The 20548-nt window shown below is 41.1% G+C and overlaps 1 protein-coding gene across 3 annotated transcripts in view; it reads right to left on the minus strand.

The window, feature by feature from the left end:
* The window catches only part of CPED1 (cadherin like and PC-esterase domain containing 1), a 139516-nt gene extending 122798 nt beyond the window's left edge, over window positions 1-16718 (minus strand). Inside the window, exons 1-4 of one of the 3 annotated variants that reach the window (XM_030447206.1) lie at window positions 16593-16718; window positions 16227-16300; window positions 15646-16121; window positions 4009-4195 (exon numbers count right to left, since the gene is read on the minus strand). In XM_030447206.1, the coding sequence (XP_030303066.1) occupies window positions 4009-4195; window positions 15646-15897 (439 nt within the window). In that variant the 5' untranslated portion in view covers window positions 15898-16121; window positions 16227-16300; window positions 16593-16718. Of the gene's footprint in view, window positions 1-4008; window positions 4196-15645; window positions 16122-16206; window positions 16301-16592 lie in introns of all 3 variants that reach the window. The other 2 variants (XM_030447217.1, XM_030447225.1) reach the window with 2 other exon arrangements.
* Window positions 16719-20548: the final 3830 nt, after the last annotated feature.

Below are 20548 nucleotides of genomic sequence, written 5' to 3' on the forward strand. Positions count from 1 at the left end.
TTTTCCTTTTTAAATCACTCTCTGCAAATGCACAAATTTCTACCAAGTTGTTAAAATTAACATTCTAAGGCAGTGGGGAGCATATACTGATATGCTGTACTTATTTTGCCTGCAGCCTGAATAGGTGTGCTTTTTTCCATGGCCAGAGTATCATTAAGGCCATGCAGAATGTAACAACATAATTCTGTAACAACATAATTCTGCACCTTATTGTAGAATGAGTTAGAACTGGTTGGCCAGATTCTAGCATACAACTGCACATGTTTTGAGTAACTATCATTAGAGATGCAGAATTGGCAAATGAAGGAAATGCCTATTAAGGAGGGTCACCATTGGCTAATGAGGCAGACACAGAGAGCAAAGGACAGGAAAGCTGAGCACTCCAGAAAGAAAGATATAAGCAATTTAACTATCTTGTATGGTGTCATGTGGAGAAAGAAAGGAATTCAGGAGAAGTTCAGGAAGCAGACTATAATAACTAGTGAACATTATTTTTGCAGGTCAGAAATGCATTTTAGTGGAACATATTTCTAAAGTTAAACCTTCCTGTTAAAAAATATTATGAAAAGGTTGGAAGGCAGAGCCATAGGGATCCACATATCCCGTTAATCTTTGCTGTGGCCCCAAAGATCAGAGCTTCTCAGACTGAAGGCACAGGGAGGAAGGCAGAAGGCTCTGAAAAAGTTCTTTTCCAGTGTTTGCCACCCTCACACAACCTAAGGTTGCTCTGAAGCCAAGCAGCTCCTCCCATTCACTTCCAACAGAGCAGCACTGGTCTGTGCCAGCTTGAGGGAAGGAAGGCCTGGGACTCCTGTGGCTCAGAACAGAAAAGCTCCTAGGAGAGAGGCCAGAAGTGTGGGGCTTTCTCACTCCTCCTTTTCTGTGGATTTGTGTGGCATCAGTTTCCAACCCACATCAAGGCTGCAGCAAAAGCAGAACATGTCCCATAAGCCATGTCTTTATTTTAAAAAGAGGAGGAAAGGAGTAACAACACACCAGTCACACCTTCTCCTGCCTACCTGGCAAACAAAACAAGTGTAACATTTATCACTGTGTGTAGCAGGAGGAGCTCTTCTTGCTCCTAAGGCTGATCCCAAGGCCTCGGGGTTTAGCCCATTCCTGAACGATGTCCTAGGGCTGTTCCTGAGGCCTCGGGATCTACCCCTTCTTGCCTGCTCCTGGGGCTCCTCGAGCTGAGGGCTTCTTCATCCTCACTGAAGAGTGAGAGCTCCCTCCGTGGGTGTCAGCTGCTCTCTTATTGGCCCCCTGCTCCTGCACATGCTCAGGAGGGAGGCCAGACACAGGTGAACCCACACCCACTCATCAATAACTCAGGGCACCTGGTCCTGTCTCACTACAACTGTGCTGGTCAATACAATCTTAATCTTTCTCATCAGCTGTTATCCAGCTTCACTCGAAGTTCTTGCTTCATGATGGACTAATCACAGATACTGGAGCTAATGACCAACACACCTACCCCAGCAGCAGTTGCATGCCCCAAGTAGCAATCCCAGCTCTCTGTCAAACTAAACTACTTCATAATTTGCTAGTAACACAGTACCACCTCCCTATTTCCCTCCTAATAGCACACTAAGATTAAACTATTAAAGTATTCTAGAATCATACATCAGTTTGGGTTGGAAGAGGCCTTTAAAGATCATTTAGACCAACCCCCTGCAGTGAGCAGGGATATCTTTAACTAGATCAGATTGGCCCTGATCCAACCTTATCAACTAGGCCCTGTCCAACCTTATCTTGAATGCTTCCAGGAGCTTCTACCACTACACTGGGCAATCCTCATTGCAAAAAAATTTCTTCCTTATATCTAGTCTGAATTTGCCCTCTTTCAGTTTAAAACTATCACCCCTCGTCCTATTGCAACAAGGCCTGTTAAAAAGTTGCCCACATCTTTCTCATAAGCCCCTTTTAAGTACTAAAAGGTCACAATAAGGTATTCCTAAAGCATTATCTTCTTCAGCCTGAAAAACCCCAACTCTTCTCACCCTGTCTTCAAGTGCTCCAGCCCTCTGACCACTTTTGAGCCCCTCCATTGGACCCTCTCCAATGGATCTATGTCTTCTTTTTTGTGCTGAAGACTCCAGAGCTGTGGACACCATTTACAAATCTGTTAAACCTTACAGAAAGATCAGATCATTAGGGCTGCCACAAAAGGAGGACTCAAACAGCTGAGAGCAGAACAGGTATCAGTCCATGAGCTTTTCTCTCCATGTGTTTAGCTGCTAAAGGAATGGTGAGAGCATAGCTACTTTTTGTTCAAGAAAAGCTGATTGAGGATTTGCTGACAGAGATATTTTCAGTGAAAAATCCTGCATTTTAATAATCTACATTTTACAGCAGAAAGCATCTGTATAGATTTTTCATAGGAAACTCATAAACCAAATTTCCCTTGACTGAAAAAAAAAAAAAAAAAAAAAAAAAGGTATCCATTTCCTTTTTAGCCAACTATTTTCCAGTTACCAAAACTCAAAACGCCTGTAATAAGTGAAAAATTTCCACTGAAGAAAACTGTTCTTCCAACGTTTCTCTCTGGCAGCAATGAACTCAACAAAGTGCTGCAGCCCAGGTGTAGGTGATTTCTCTGGAATAGCAGTGTGCAGAGCTGTCACATTTGGGTTCCAAATGGGAGCAGAACTGGTCCCAAAATTAATAGTGGGCCAGCACAAAAAAGTTAGGAATGTTTTGTGGTGAACTTTTTTTTCCATATATGACTTCAGCTAGTCTCCTGGATCTCAGCCATTCTAAACAGAAAAATCCTTTCAAAATTAGAGTGAAAGATACACGAGTAAGACAGACTGAGCAAAAATAAAAGCACTGGAGAGAGCTACTAATACCAAGTATGAAGGAATTACTCTTTTTACAGTATTTTCATTACATTCATGACTGATGTTTCTCAGTCTATATCTTTTTAATAGAGGCTTTAAGGCATATATTTTTAAATAATTTATAACATTCTTATTAGGAAAATATTATGACAAAACATAATTCAAAATACCCTTCTCCAAAGTATGGAGTAATATTCCACAGAACAGTAAACCCCATCAACTACTGGCAGCGTAAAAGAACTTTGAGTGCAACTTGTTCAGTTCTAAAAAAAGATCACTGGTCTGGTATGAAGGCATGCTCTTTTACCTCTTGTTTTTAAAACACAACTTTAAAGCTAGGCACTTACATAACAGAGGGAATATTGGAAGGCAGACTTATATTGCCATGAAATAGAATAAGTATTGTCTTACTCTTTACCTTAAATTGGCAAGCATTTGACTTTTTTACATTCTACAACATCTGCTAGAATCTGTAGGCTGTTCCTGGAAAATACCTAAAACCTTTTTATGATTTATTTCATTACTGGGAAAATACTACAGGAAGTATCGGTGCTAGACTGTGAAATATAAATACCTACAGTTAAGCTGACTTCTGTAGAAGCAGTGTTTGGAGAGTAAAAACCTGTAATCACAGAATCACAGAATCATCCAGTTGGAAGGGACCTCTGAGATCACCAAGTCCAACCCTTAATCTACTACCACTGTGGTTACCAGACCATGGCACTGAGTGCCACATTCAGTCTCTTTTTAAAAACCTCCAGGAATGGAGAATGCACCACCTCCCTGGGCAGCCCATTCCAATGCCTTATTCCAGTTCCTTATTCTCAAGAAAGTCTCTTAAAAACCTTGAAATTCGTGGTGGAAATTTGAGCAGCCTCAAGCATGCTAAAGAATTATGCTTTCATTTACAAGATTACTCTGATTAGTTAAAGCATAAAGCAAAAACTGAGCTCTCAGGTAAACCCAGAAAGTATTGCAAGCCTTACAAAAGAAAGCAGATAATGAAAGATCATCTAATTGTGGAAAATCAGCTGCATAACTGGGGTAGAATTTGGCATGTATCCCTACTTACATCCAGAGTTTAGAAGCTTTAACTCTGTGGAAGAATGCTGGACCTAGCTAACATTTAGTAATTAATGAATTAACTAAGTCCAATTATTCTTACTGTGATAGGGGCCCTTATGTCTAGGATCTTCCATCAGTCTCCTGCTTTCAAGGACTGTGACTGTGTATCCATGTCTTGCCAAGATGCGCTGGTAGAGCTGAAGGTCGGTTTCCCAGTGGGCAGGGGGTGCGTACAGAACTGCTCTTCTTGTATGGCTTCCAAAATAGTGGAGAATGGAGTCATCAATCTACAGCAAACACAATGCAAAGACAACAGTTATAGGACAGGATACTCCTTGATAGTATAATATATAGTTGTTATTTTTCACAAAAAGAAACTAGTAACTTTCTGCAACAAACCAGGAAATATTTATTGTATTATTTAAGACTTCTCTTTATATCAAGGACTTCTGTCCCAAACTCCATTTTTTATGCCTCTCCATCTTTTCTACCTTCATTTTGGACTGATATTTCAAGGGTTCAAAAACTCAGGAGAGCAATGGAGGATTTTTGAACCATGGTGTTCCCTTCATGGTAACATGTTTAGTTGAAATCTGGACTGTTCTGGTGAACAAGTAAGACTACTTGACAGGTAACAGCATGGCCTCATGCTGATCTGTGGGTCACCTAGAAGAAAGGATTTTGTGTGTCCCATGTTAACTGTTCCAAGGAATGTGGGTCCTATGCAGATGATACGTGCAGGGGGCTGAGGTCTGCTGTGCAGCAGAAATAGAGAAATGTAAGAATGCTACAACAAAAGTAGGCAGAGCAAACCTAAACAATACTATTTCATGCCTCTAGGAAATTAAATGTAACCTTGTCAGTACCTTATTGCTTTTTTACAGAATCACAGAATTGTCACAGTTGGAAAAGACCTCTAAGATCACCAAGTCAAACTGTCAACCCAGAAAAAAACCCCATGACCACTACAGCGTGTTCTGAAGTGCCATGTCTAGATGTTTTTTTAAATTCCCCCAGAGACGATGACCCCACCATCTCCCTCGGAAACCTGTTCCAGTTCCTGACTGCTCTTTCAGTTAAGAAATTCTTCCTAATATCAGTCTAAACTTCCCCTGGTGCAACTTCAGGCCATTTCCTCTGGTCCTACTGTTATTTACATGGGTCCAACACAGTCCAGCCTAGAAACAGTACAGCGGCTGGCAAAGAGATTGTATACAAGCAAGGTATATGATGTCTCCAGTGAATCCCCAGGAACTCCTGGGTTGTCTACCATTCACCATCTTTCCACAACAGTTCCTAGGGACAATTGCACCTAGAGAAAGCCCTCTGTAAAATAGACAGAGGTGTGAGATTCTTGCAAGGAATAAATGGAAGGGAAACACATGCAGAGGTAGTGTCAGCTTGACCTTCTGAAACGTTCTGAAATGAGTTCTGAAATGAGTGAATTACAAAGACACTGTCATCATATCTTTGGGAATGGTGGATAACTTATTTCTTACACAGGCATAAAAATAGGATGCTCCATATGGGAAATGGATCACTCATATCTGGAATCATCTAGCTGTTCTTTAGCAATAGAAACTTTACTTAAAGGAAAGATTTTCTTTTGGTGAAAAATATTTGTCTTTAGGATTGAACCATAGCAGCATTTAAAGGATTCAGTTTAGGAAAAGAAATTAGTTCTTGTCAAGCTCATGAATTTCAGTCATGAACAGTCAGCAGTATGTCCTTAAAAACTAAGTTATGGAATAACTTCTAATTTTAGCAAGCTTATCACGGAGATAGGAAGTGCTACACAAACAAGGCACCACCATTTTTGCACAGTAGACCACACTGAGAAGAGACAGATGCTTTCATATAAACAAATGTCATTCAAGATGTGTGCGGTTGTTTATAGGCCTGAGATCTAGTGATAAAGTCACTCTTCTCAGCAGTCTGTTCCCCAATTACAGGATGCAGTTTCATATTACACTTGGTTGAATTATAAGCCTCTCTGCTACAGTGAGATGCACGAACTATTTCAGAGCCCTGAGCCTCTAATGCCATGTCTGTTTTTTCTACAGAGCAGATATCCCCCATGGAAAGGATTAGGATGCTCGATAATAGAACACTGAAAAATGTCTCGGTACAGCACTGCCAGAGTATTTCACATATATTTGCTAAATACACAAACGAAAGCTACTTTAGACACTGGGATTTTCAAGTAAAGGTTGATCACATGTTGGTCAGAAGCAGCACAAATAGCTCAGGATGAAGTCACAGGAGCTGCATTAAGTAACCTAACAGTTTGTCCTTCCCAGCATCCCAGTGTTTTTCAGACACATTAATTGGGTGGCAAGCACAGTGTTATAGCATGCCAGGTCACCCTTCCTTAACACAGCACCCAGCATTCTTTCTCCTTCCTTTGCCCCTCCCTCCTCCCCTCTTATCTTCTCTCTTTCCTGTTCTCCTGCAGTGCCAGCAGCTTCTGGCAGCTCTTCTTCTCCATTTCCCTCCCTCTGTGTTCCTAAATCCAGCCCTTCCCCTGCCCCCACCTCCTCTGCCTCCTCTCCTGTCTCCTCTGGGCAGCCCAGCCAGATACTTCCCGGTTTCCATTTCACTTTTATTGCGGAAGAAAATCAGGAGAGCACCTCTTGCTTTATATTACAAGCAAATGCAATTTTCCATGCTGTCTGTGGTGGGCAGGCACAGCGGTGTTGTGGGGTGAGCTGAGGACACGTGAGGAGCCCAGTGGGGCTGCAGCCTGGGACACATCCTTGTCACACCCTTGTCCAGTTGTACTTGGTGATTGCAGCTTGTTCCCCTCCTGCCCCTCCAGCTGTGGCTGGGGGTGCTCACTGCCCTGTGCATGGGTCCTGCCTTGGACTCAGTGGCACCTTGGGTGCACCCCTACCCACTAACACCTATCACTCTTTTTTGATGCTAAGAAAAACACACCTTTCTACCCAAAAGCGAAGCCCCCCTGCACTGTCACTCCTTAAGCATTTTGCTTCAAACTAACATTAAAAGCTCCCATCTCAACATCCAGCAATGACTTTAATTTTCCCCTGCAGTCAATACTCCAGGCTCAGCTCTCCCTGCACCTCCTCACACCTCATGCCTGGGTCACCGGGCCTGGCAGCCCTGGGTGCCGGCTGGGCCCCCCTCTGCCTCCCTCTGCCTGGCCGTGAGGCACAGCAGGACAGGAACAGAGGTGGGCTTGGGGCATCCTGAGGGCCCTGAGGACCCCATGGTCCCTGGGACTGGAGGCCTTGGTGGGCACCAGGCTGCATGCAGTGGGATCTCCCAGGGAAGGCAGCTCTGCCTCCTGCCTCCACGTGAATGCTGACTGTATGTTCCCCAGTTCTCTGGGGATTAGCAGAACTGTTTACAATGCTCTCTTTTGGCAATGGCAAATATTCAAGAGAACATGGATAGTAGTATTAAAAAAAAAAAAAGAAGTGCAGGCAATGGTGGTGACCTGGCTTACTTCCACAAATCTCGAAGGACCTGAGAGAGTCCACAAGGCCTGCAGAGCAGCCGCCTGTCAGGAGCGGTCAGAGAGCTGGCGATGGCCTTGGTGCTCAGAGCACCCTGCCAGCTGCTCCAGAGGGCTTTCCTGGCTTTCCTTGGGACACACAGGCCAGAGACAGATAAAAATCCTTCAGGCTGCCAGTGCAGGAAGCCTCCTGGTACAGAGCTGGGAGGGACCAAGCAGGCCTGAAGGGGATACCCTTGCCTGTGCCCCAGCCTCCCCTGGCACCAGACACTTTCATCCATTAGCTTCCCAAAAAGCCATGAGGGGATCTTTGGGACACCAAGTCAATTCAGGTTCCTAAATTTAACAGCTTGACACAATCTCTAATTTGGTACCATTAAAAAATATGAAGTAGCTCAGCATCTTTTACAATGTTTGCTCAGGACCCATGTGTTGTGTTGCCAAATTTATTTCCTTTGCCCTTTCCTTTCAGAGCTATTTGCAGCCCAGGTTACAAGATGGAACATGTGTCCTCTCTGTTTTCTTGCCAGGCCAGTGCAACATAGGGTGGTTATTTTTGTTTTTTTAAATTTTTTTTTGGTTGGTTGGTTGGTTAGTTTGGGTTTTGTTTTTTTGTTTGTTTGTTTGTTAGCTTTGTTTGGATTTTTTTGGTTGTCCTTGTGGGTTTTTTTAATACTCATTAGCTATGCAGAAGAAAAAAAAAATCTGGCCAATTGCATGCTCATCGCAAATGATTCTATAATGCCTTCCAGAGCTCCATATAAAATGTTTTACATCACTGGCCATGCTGATCTACTTACTACTGGATACATTTCAGAATTTCCAGTATTAGAGCAATAGCAGTCATGTTAATACACTTAAAGACTCTGCTGGTTATTATAAGATGTTTCTCAATCACAAAAATTCAGTCTGGGCAGAGAGCTGGTATAAAAGAAGCAGAGTGTAATAGATTAAAATAAGCTGTTCAAATATTTCAGCATTTTACGGTTCTGATTTTGTTGGCATTCCCATAACTTTAGTGTGCAGCAGTCTTAGACAAAAAAAAAAAAAAAAAAAAAAAAAAAAGACCCATAACATTTTTAATATTTCAAAATAATTGTTAAATGTTCAAATTTTTTCCTGTCCCATCCATTTTTTAGCTCTTCTCTACCTTGAAGTCTCCAGTTACTTGTTTGCAGGTCATTTTATTACAGATTCAATACACTTTATATGATAAGGATTGGTAAGGAACATCTGAGGCCCGTGTCTTAACTAGAGGATAGTGTGGCTGTCTGCACTGAAGTTAATGAGGCTTTACAGCAAAACTGAATTTCCCTATGTGATTTAGGATAAGGCCCATGTCAGCTTTGACATACTATACCTTTTACAACGTGCAAACCATTGCACTTAGCTGAGTGCTCAGTTTAGTGCAATTGGCTGTTACACAGATGATCCACAGCCCTAGCAACTGGTCTAAACAAACCACAATGGCATGTAAAGTGAATAAAAACGCATTAAAATGGATTTTTTTTTTCAGAAATTTTTTTACAGAATTACACGAAAACACAAAAGAAAACAAATTGAACTCCATAAGATTTATTATGGATTTTTAAGAAATTAACAAATCAAAGTATGTTCCTCTGAGGTCTTAACAAATGAGATGATAAACAGCCTAGTTTGCATTATATGAAAGCTTAAGAATTACGTAACCATCCTTGTCTGACTGAAAATAGACATCAATTATCTGATGTGCAATTCTTAGTTCTGTCTCTCTGCAAGTTCCACATACTTGTGAAGTTCTCTGTTAAAGAGAAAATGTTTTGACATTTTCCCTTGAAACTAGTATAGCCAATTCTAGGTTATGAATGTATAAAGATATAACTGCTTGTATTAGTCTTTGAAGCTTTCCCCTTTTATACAGAATTTCTGGGTTGTTCCAAAAATCAAAAATCTGGTCAGTAAGCAAGTCTGATAATATATAATTACTGTCATTGTTGTGGCCAAGAAGAAAGGAGCAAAGATATTTCAAGTTGAAGAGAGAAAAATAGTTCCCTGGCTTTTTTTCAGATTCCAAGAAGATTGCATAATTCCATAAATATTGATGCATTGTCTCTGCCTGGCAAGGAAGCAAATATATAGTTTGAACTATTGCCATAGAATTTCATTGACCATCACTTCAACTTCAGAAACAAAATTCTTAACATAATGACCCAACTCATGTCTGCCGAAGCTTCTCTTAATGAAGAACTTAAAAACTGTGAATCATCTTTTCAGCAGCCCCATTCTGGTGGCATCAGTCCCTGTGCTGGTTACAGGCAGCCACTCTTTACACCAGGCTAGCCAAGACTGTGCAAAGTCTTGTCCAGTAGCCTCCAATAGTTTTGGTGCAGCTTCCTTTAACCCCAGTGCTTTCTGAAGGTACTGGGCAAGAGAGATACATGAGCCACTATGCAAACCAAAAGGCTTTTGCATGAAAGGGGAGTGTGACAGAAATGCCACAAAAGAGAACCAGCCTTATACAAACATCACTGGCACTACTGGCAATATTTGTGAGCAGTGAACTGCCTGACTTCTCTTGCAGACCTTCCTTCACTGCTAAACACTAATCTAGCACAGCATTGCAAAAGTCCATGAGTGGCACTCCTAGGAACTACTGCACTAATATTAAACAGCATTAATAAGAAGAGCAATAATAAAAAACTTGACATGTGGTTCTACTGCCCTAAATAATTAACTTAGAGAACTGTGCAGCCCTTTATTAATTCCAAATGTGACATTTAAATTCTTTTTCATCTTTGCATAGAAGTTCATAGAAATAGTGAAACCATTATAGAAACCATAGAAACCATTATATTTCAAGTGCACACAGCTCCTGTATCAAGAAGTACCAGAGAAGTTAATTTCCTGTTTCACTTTCTGGGGGCTATTTAAATGTGTTGGCTTTGTGTTCTGTTAGATTTCCTAATCAGAAAGGACTGTGTTGTAGAATGTAATTCTGGCCTGGAATGTAATTCTGTTTCCAATTATTTGCTGAATAAATACAGAAAAAGTGACTAGATTATTGTGCTACTTTGATGGCTGGTTTCTGATGACTTCATAAATCCGAAAGCAAAACTGGAGTTATTTGCATAGTCATCACCAAGACTCGGAGCTGGAAGTACAGAGCTATTTTATCAAAATGTATTTCACAATGCCAGCTGATTTGTCTTGAGAACAGACAATGAGCCAATCCTACCACCTTATCAAAACACTTACTTTTGAGGAAAGGGCTCTGATGAAGTGCATGAGGGAGACTCTGCCTCCACTTCCCAATTGCTGCTGATGCATCCTTCTCAAAGCTCCCTTCCTGCAAAGACACTCCACCCTGCCCCTCTTTCCTGACTGCGACCACAATAGCCTTGCCCTTTGTTATCAAAATATCTCTAGTTATCTGTTCAGTAAAAATAGCTCTTTCCTCAGTGCCTTTTGCATTTTACATCAAAATGGAAGGAAAAAACTGTCCTGCTTTTGTAGGGTGCAATGTGAACGTGGTATCAGTCCAAGGAAACCAGTTACTGACACCACGCCATCTGTCAATTGCTTTGTATTAACAGAGGTTTCACACTAGCAAAGTTATTTGTTCTTTTGTGAGGAGAACCCCCTTACTGTATTCTATAAAATAAATATTCTTTTAAATATTAAATTTACTTTTAAAATGTATCAAACCTGATAGTGCATAATGTAATCTTCTCTATCCCGAGCTCTCACCACACTCCGTTTCTGCATAATAGCAAAAATCACCCTTTCTCATTCTATCATTAAGCTTCATTTCTCCCTTTTCACAGATTCACATTTCAAAAGTTCCCACAAGCTTTGTCTTCTTTTCTTTGCATTTCCACTCCCATCTCCTTTTCTCTTCCCCAGCACAAATCCAGTCCCCTCTGGGCACAACCATTTCTGTGCATTCTGAGAATACTCTAACGTAGCAGCCATAGTTCCTTACTCTGCCTCCCACATCTGCCTCCTTTCCTCCATGACACTCCTCTCCTGCCCTCTTCATTCCCTGCTTATTCTGACCGAGACAGCTATATTCCATCCAAAAAAACAAGAGGAAAAATAAGACATCCGTCTTTAGAGAGACAAGTTAAGAACATTTGTTTCAAATCGAGTAATTATGAATTTTGCATTAGAAGCAGTTGTTTCCATTGACTAGGAAGCCCAGCTTCCTGCCTCTGGTGAGGCAGAGGGAGCACTCAAGTAAACAGAGGATAATTCTGTTATCTCTGGGTGTCCAGAGTTCTAAAGTTCTAGTAAGAGCTTCTCAGTTTTTTAGTAATTTCACTCACAGTTTGGGAGTGAATGGACTGTAACCATTGCAAGATGTTCAGCTGTGTCTTCCCTTATATCTTGGGTAGGACTAGAAAGAACATGATGGTTTGGGGTTTTTTGGTTGGTTTTTTTTTTCCTACATAGTACCTCTAGTACTTTTCCTCATAGTAGAGCCATATCCAGCTGTCATTACCTTGCATCTTTTATACCATCCAGCCTCAGTAAATGATATCCGATCCTATTTGTTCAGAGTTAAGCCATAAAAAACCTTTTCTCATTTTTCCTGTTTCCTTACCTCATTATTGCTTCTCTTTGAGTTTTTGAGGTTTTTAACAGCAAACGTAAGTGACAGGTTGAGAGCCCTGAAAGTGAAGGCAGTTTTTATCAGCATACCTATTATCTTTTATTTATTAAGATGCCAGCCTCATCCACTCAAGAAACTGTCAAATAATCACCCACATATTGTGTTTGTTTTCTTTTTCTCAAGTGGCTTTAAATGGCTAGGGAATGTAGCAAGGCTCTTGTGAGTATACATGAAACAATCTCCTTCAAGACTCATCTTAAAACTGAAAATCTAATTTTTTATACATTTACCATGGCTAAGAGAGCTAGTATGCCTAGCACAGGAGCAATACTATCTCACAGATTCCTACCAACAGCAGAGGTACTACATCTACCTGGGCAAAACACTCTGCTGTGCAGAGACACCTAAGCTGTCTCTGGCTGAATTAATTCAGAGAGTGGAAACACAGCATAACCAGCTACTTAACTCTTCTCAGAAATGGCTGAGAGGCAGAGGTGAATTACTAAAGATGAGTATAGCATTTTTACATCTGTCTGGTACCAAAGGTATTTCTGGCACAATAGCATGGCAGGCTAACTCACACAGGGCTTTTATGGGGACTTTTTGTTGATACCTGTTTCAGTTTAGATGCTACAACACCACCTCTCCTTACTATAAATCTTTGCAAATATTTCCTCATGCTGGAGGAAAATGTGTCTTGCTGAACCTGTAAACAGCCTGCTGCAGGATGTGGGACCTCCCTCATGCCTTTAATGCTGGAGATTTAGAAATAACCTACAGACATTAACATTTCATTTTATACTAGCAAATGTTGATCTCTGCTCATGTGAAAATAAGGCTACAGGACAAGCTCTCTGGCAACTTTTAAAAAGCTGTGTATGATACCTGAGAGAGAAGTACTGTGAGCTCTGTCAGGTTTTCCAGACTATGAATGAAATCTGCATTTTTGCAGTTAAAAAGAGGCACCCTGCACTGTATGCATGGCAGTAATGGCTCCATCCCAGGGCATCGTGGCTGCCCTTAAAAGACCCATTTACAGATCAAACTGGAAATTCAAGCATTTGTCTGGAACTTTCTTGTCTAGAATGGGACATATTTTGAGACCAGAGATGCAGTTGCAAAGCTGTACTTTTCCTCAAATCTCCCCCTCCTCCTCCTCCAATGGCTCATAAAGGTGCTAGCTGGTTTTTTTCCAGGCACTTTGGAAGGGGATTTTGTTCATGTGCTATCAACTGTAACTAATTCTTGTCACAGCAGACTCAACACCATACTGATTGCTTCTCTGAAAGAAGCAAAAATTAAACCTGCCCCTAACCAGCCAGAAAAGATTCTGCAGCATGACAGATGCTATGGTTTAAAACCCAGGATTTCTGGGTATTATCTAAAGAATATTATCTCCAGTGGAGTCTTCTTTTCCTTAAAACATGTTAATAAACTTTGATTTCATAAAACATGTTGCAGTGTTTGCTTTAGGTCACTCTTTAAACTGCTCAACAGATTCTTTTTAATAAATTTGCTTACTGGATTATTTAGCATAAGAGTAATGAGAATAAGAGTACATGTGTGACTAGTTAATTGAAAATGTGAATAATTTAGACTGTATTTAAAAGTTAAGCTAGAACTTTAATGAAAACTTGTTTCTAAAACTGGCTACTGTGGGTGGGCACTTGACTGTAAAATAAAACAGTATAAAGTTTCAGCCGTGACATCTGTCTTAGATGTTAGTGGGTACCCAATAAAATCAAGAAAGATAACAGATAACCCTTATCTGAATGAGCAGAAGGTGAGAACAGACAGTTCAAGAACACACTCTCAAAGCAAATGGTAAAGATTTTTGGACATCTTTGTCTGTTCTGTTCACTGAGGTTCTTTTTCAGCCCACACAACCAGCGAAGTGTTTTTGGGAAACAGCAGCTTAAGGGTAACATCCCAACATGTGCAAGACATTTTGTTCATCATGCTCTAGAGGAAACTTTTAAGACAAACAGGGAGCCAGCAATGGGTGGTCTTTGGAATTCAAAGAGGAATGTGTTAGAGTAACACAGCCCTGGAAAACATACCTATAAGGGTTAACATATGGATCTACATCAGCCCTATGGGTTCAGCATGTGCAAGCATAGTCACATCCAAACACGTATGCTGAAGGACAATAAGTACAGCATGTTATAAAAAACATAAGCTTCCTTCTCATTTCAGACAGCCAAAACATCAAGGTCAGTGTCAATCTGCATTTTTCTCAGAAAAATCTGAAAAGAAGTAATTAAAGAAATTTCCAGAAAAAATTTCCCATAACTTCACCAATTTTAACAGACTTCAGGTAGCCTAAGGTAAGATATGGAAGGTTCTCTGCTGTTACAATAGCAATGAGTAAAAGGAGATGGAATGTAAGTAGCAAAAGTTGTAACACAATGTGACCCACACTTGTTCGCTGTGCTTATTTCCCTTTAAATTGCAATTTCTCATGTCATTTTATAGAACAAATCCAAATCTGGCTACCTAGTGTAGTAATGGGTCATTAACATGTAAAATTAGGACAAATGCAGCATGGATTAGATTTCTGCAAGTCATAAGCAAAATCTCTCTAGACTTCAAAAGAAAAAAAATCTATACTTTAAGACTTAAGGTTAAAGAGTTCATGCCAAAGCTATTTCATGTATCTGTTCCTGCCTGTTGCAGAAGATGCACCTTACAACTACTCTCCTAAAATCAATATTGCTGACCTTTCAGACTGTGAACTCTGTTTAATCAAAGACACAGCCTTCTGATTATTTTTTTTTTAAATTTGAACTGCTTTATGTGGATGCTGTCGCCAATCTGTGAAGTCACAGATTAATTATTATAGTCCTGACACAGTTGTATATAAAATGCCAGCATAATGATGCTACCACAATGAGACATCTGCTGCACTAGTAGCAGGCCTCTACAGGATTGAAAAAAAACCTGAAACATTTGTGCTAGTGCTGATCACAGATTCCAGAGTAAATATAACTGCCTCAGTTGGACCATTTAACAAACCACATTTTCTGACTTAAATAACAGTGTCTGCATTTTTCAGGTTTTAACACCCATTCTAGGAACCCCATACAAAATAAACACGGGGTCAGGTAACCTAAGGTCAAAGTAAAATTTGCAGGACAAAGACTCTAAAGTAAATAATGGGATCTGTAAATGTGAAAAGCACTTTTTTATTTCTTGACTGCAGTTAGATTTATCTTTTCAGCAGAATCTCAGTAAACTGCAAAACTGACCAGCAGATATAGTTTAACACAGAGTAGCAGCAGTCCCCATGCTGATAAACAGCCTCAAGTCACTTTCATGAAACCCCACTGGCTCCTGATTTATGTGCCTGCACTACAAAGCCTCTGACCCAACTCCTAAAGCCAAAATAAAATGTGTGTTCAGCAATCTGAAATCTCCCTGGAGTCACCAAGCAATTCCATATTCCAGTCAAAGATTTCAGGACTCCTGTGTTAATAACACCCCATGGAGGAGCTGGTGACGGAGACGTGCTTGTGCATGTGTCGCTGTCATTAGATCACCATTTGTTTGTATACAGATCTCAGACTGCCAAGCTTAGGCTAATTTTAGCTGGACTCAGATGATCCTGCCACAGTCCCTATCCCTCGCTTTGCTAATTATTGCTCAGCACTCTGCTCCAGCTGACTTACCTTCTTCACTCTCTGAGAATTACTGCTGGGCAGGAAGCAGTGAGTGTTGCTTGGGGAGACCTCCTTGTATCGTCCTTGCTGTATTTTAGTCAGTTTGCTGGGTGCAACCCCACTGACGACCGCCGAAAGGATGCTGCTGGTCATGAGAGGAGTCAGGGTCTGGCAGAACAGGCAGATGGCCACCACCAAGGCCAGTAGGAAGGGCCGAGGGCGACAAAGCCTGCGGCACCTGGGGACTTGCCCACAAACCATGTCCTCTGTGCTGTCCTCACTTTACCCTTTGCCACATTGCAGATGCAGTCCAAGTTGCCACGTCTTGAGAGGGTAAAAAAAGCCAAAGGCTCACGTTACTCAAAACTAGTGAGAGGTTTCCCCATTTCTGCTACTGAGCACTTTTGTGGTGCCTGGCAAGAAGTCACAGGTTCCAGAGGAGCAGAAGCTTGGGAAGTGCCCTCCCATGGGGATACAGGAACAACCTGTGAAAAAACAACAAGTGAGCAGCAGCAAACAGCAGCGTGCCATGGGGGGTTCTGCAAAGAGGAGCAGTGAGTTCTTCCATACCACGCTCTCGGAGAACAGACCTGCCAGCAGCCAGGTGAGGACCAGAAATCTTCAACCCGTTTGCAGAAGGCACTACTCAGCCAGACAATAATATCTGAGAAAACAAGAGGTTAAAGCTCAACAAGTCCTGTCCACAGCTGAAAAGAGTACGAGAGTGCACTAACTTCATGAACAATCGTTTGCTTTTTTTTTCTCTCTTGCTTTCTCAATTCCCACTTTGTTTTTACAGTTTCCTTCATTCCAGTCCTTTTAAATTTCCTCCTTCCTGTCAGCATGCACAGCTTTCTCTCTAAAAGTGGTCATTTATCTGAAAACTGTCAGACTATTACGAGTTTCATTTGCATTTGTTTTGTCCAGACTGCAAGTTCAAAGTTAGGTTTACTTACTCGGTTCTTATCCTGTTAGAAGTTTTCCGTTCTCCTCTAATGGGCTGCTGATTAAAACCACTTGGAACAACCCTGGCTCATGATCCCAGCTCGTCTCACACACTCAGAAGGCAGGCACATGCACATACACACACCATCTGAAGCCAGTTGGACCACAGATTTCATATAAATAAAGGCTGGACTGCTCAGAGGGTGGAGCTAAAGCAGAGCCACTGTGAGCAGGCACAGTGCTTGGAGAAGCAGCCGGGGATCTGGATGGGGAACAAGAGGTGTCCTTGCTCACACTGCATGCCTCAAAGCCACCATCACTGCAATTTTTAGAAAACTGCTGTTACAGCATTAAGTCTAATTGAAACAATACTAATATCTTGCAGGCGGTAGAAATCTGAGCAGCATCTGCAATATTTTAATCCAGATTAATGAAAATGTTGTAAAAGGAAGCGGATTTACTTGGACGTAAGCGTCACTGACAAAGCAGTTGTCAGTAATTTTCCGTAGTAGATATAATATCTCATAGCAGTATATAAATAAAACTTCTTACTGATGTCAAAGAGGGAAAGAAAGGAGGGTGGGCAAAAATACTCCAGTGAAAGCACTTAGAATCTGAGCCACAGAAGGTCTTAGTTACTACTTCCCCCTGCTGACACAGGACAGGGATGAGACAGATGGGAACAGTTGAGGAGCTCTGTTATCTTCATAGACCTAAACTTCTCATTTAATCAAGTTCCTTTAGCAAAATATAATCTGTTTGCAAGTCATCTATTTTATCCTCTATTCTTAGTTACTTTTGAAAAGACAGAGTTCTTCCTACACTGCCTTGTAGATAAGAAATGACCACTGTTATGGTAACTTTGAGCCAGTCATGGTTCAGCAGCAGCATTATCAAATTTGAGGCCCATAAACAGTAATGAACAGTAGAGTATTTATTTGTTAGAAATGTTGGTGTTTATTTAGCTTTCAAATCCTACTTCTTTCCCAGACTAAAAGCATCAATTTGCACGTATAGAAAAGTGCCATAGAAGTGATTCAACTCTTCACACAGATCCTCAGCTGTGACAGGCACTGCATTTAGTTTTCTGTCTGGGGCTGCAGTTATCTGAATTAGATTCCTAGGTTATCCTGAGTGCAAAAGGAGTGCAACACTTCCTTGCATCCTCCAGTGTTAGCTGCTTGTCTTCCACACAGAAACTTCCACTTCTGCTCTCAGGAGACATGTTGCTCATGCTCCATCCTTCTCCACACACCAGTTTATATCCTCAGGTCTTGCTCCAGCCAGCCCATGCTGCAGAGCCTCTGGCAAGGCAACAAATCTGGATAGTGGGCACTGGAAAACCCTGGGTTCCCTGCAGCAGACTTCTGGTAGGTCTGTGGAGAGGGGAACTCAGGGAGCTGGAACATTCCAAGGAGGACTTCAGGGACACCACAGGCAGCCTAGGAGCCACAGTAATGCCATCAGCAGAGAAGGAGTGCATAGCAGAGTTTCTTTATTGTTTTAAGAGATTGTCCTGTGGCTTTTTGCATGCCTGGATTTCTGGGCCCACAACAACGAGCTGTGTGGGTGGCATTTGCTTGGTTAACTTCTCCAGTTCTTGGTGAGGGGATTCTAGTCAGAGTTTTACATGCCGTTATTAGAAGACTTGATTAAAAACATTTTATAAAGATTTGGATTAAAGGTTACTTCATGATGTGAAGAGTGCTGGAGTCCCACACTAGAATAAAATAATCCTCTCTGTCCTCACCCCCTACTCCCTTCATTGCCTTTGGCACATCAAGTACCCAGTCTTTCCTTCCAGCCCAACTACATTTCCCCCATTTCCAGTTCATAAGTGGACTTTTTAATTTCACATTTTCCCCAGTATCTCAGAGCTCATCTCATGCAACCCCAAGATCATTCATGGACCTCGAGTCTTCAGGACAAGCTGACAGCTTTTATTTATTTATTGTACCAAGACTGAGACTGCAAAAACAGAGATGAAGGGATATTAGCAGAGGGCAGGCATATCACTGCTTCCTGGATACAAGTAGGGATGAGCCTTCTGTTCGTCTGCTTTTCCAGATGTTCTGAGGAGTGAGGTGACTTTGCCCCTGTGTTCTGTGGTTTCTTGCCATGGCAATAGCTTGTAAAGCCCATTTCTTAAACTGTAAATACTTCTCCCAATTGCAGCTAGAGTTCAACAAAGATGATTCCTGTCATCTTTTGAATAAGGATTCAAACACATCTCTGTGCTTACATGTTTATTGACTTATCTGGTCACATCCTGACACTTCAAGAAAATAAGCCAGGAATATTCAAAATGGAGACTAACACCCCTGGCATTACCTGGTCACTTAAGAAAAGTATTTAGGTAGATAGGTCCCTAGGTCCCAAATTCACAAGAAAAATTCTTGAACGCATAATATTCAAATAGCTGCAGAACACAATCAAAGATTACAAACATCTAGCCAAGCATTTATACTTGCAGGTATGTATATGAAAATTCTTAGCAGAAATCTAAAAATCTCCTCTTTCTGACATAGAAGAAAAATTTAATATTCATTTCCTATTTGGGATGTCCAGATCTGTTCCTTCCAGTGGCTGTTCTCACTGCATGGATGAATCGTTCTCTAGCTTGTTTACCTCTCCTTGCTCCTTTCTCTGCCTCAGGACTGCTTGCCTGGATGATGCCCACAGCAGGCAGCTGCTGCCCAGATCTGCAGGAGGCAACGTCCTGCAGGGATCACTTCTGCCAAAACCAGCCAGGCATGACTGTCAAGAGCAATCTCCAGTCCTTGCAGCCTGAATCCCAGTTCTATCTGCATCATCTGGAATAGACTGTAGGTGTTTAAAGATACCCTGACACAGAAAAGGTGAGAGGAAAGCCACAAGACTTGCTAAAACCTGCCAAGGACTAGGACTTAAAAGGATTTAGCCAATATGCTGTGCAGGCATGTAATGTGTACCATTCATCATCTCACTGAGGTTTTAATCAATCCAGCTCATATTCACACAGCTTTCATTTTATACAAGTCTCTGTGTTTGTTCAGTGGTGGCAGCTAGTGACCACTGAAGAATGATTTCCATGCTCTAAATAGTGACCTGGAGACATACTTACCAGCTGCCAACCTAGAAGAAAATACAGAAAGTTCATAGGAACTTAAGGCCAGCTGAATAGATCCATTTTATGCATGCTTAACTTTACTCAGAGATCTAACATGAATCATTCTGCAACTCTGAATAAAGTTAAGTCCAGATATCAATGCTTGTAAGATCAGGATCTGATATAATAAAAAATATCTTGCATCAATAATTTCTCCATATCAAGGCTGCCAAGAAGAAAATATGTTTAAAACCCATTCACAATTGCTTTTCTCTAAAGCAAGTTTCAAATTACAAAGTATAATGTCCTAGTAACCATTTTAGTGATAAAAGAACTCACATGAAAAATAAGTTCAGAGAATTTCTAAATGAACTGATAGTCTATTCCTTGTAATCATGTCTGTCATCTTCACCGTGCAAACCTACCTACAATTTTCATTGTTTATGGTCATCTCTTGAATTTCTTTTTTCCTTTTATTGCATCCTAAAAACTATTCCAAGGGCCATAAGTTCTCACTAACTTCAAACAATGGGCATTAATAGCACTATAAAGATTCAAGCAAAGCATCAAGTTAAACTGCATTGGAGAAAGACTGCCCAGCTGCTCCCTGCATGATTTTTTACTTCATCCTGAATTCAATCCAGATTGCAGTAAGGTTTGCAATAGCTTCAGTCCTGTGTGTGGTCCCACTCTAAGCAGTGAATTGAAAGACTGTCACAGAGTGAAGAAAAGAGGAAAAATACAGCTCATTACTGCTCTGCATATTGGAAGATTTGATATTAAGGACGTTTTAATTAATTCCATCACAGTAAAACCCCAGATATCTTCCCTTTTTCCATTCATAGAACAATTGAAGCTTTAATGATATTGTGATACTGT

The sequence above is a fragment of the Calypte anna genome, chromosome 1, assembly GCF_003957555.1.
Source record: "Calypte anna isolate BGI_N300 chromosome 1, bCalAnn1_v1.p, whole genome shotgun sequence".
Lineage (NCBI taxonomy): Eukaryota > Metazoa > Chordata > Aves > Apodiformes > Trochilidae > Calypte > Calypte anna.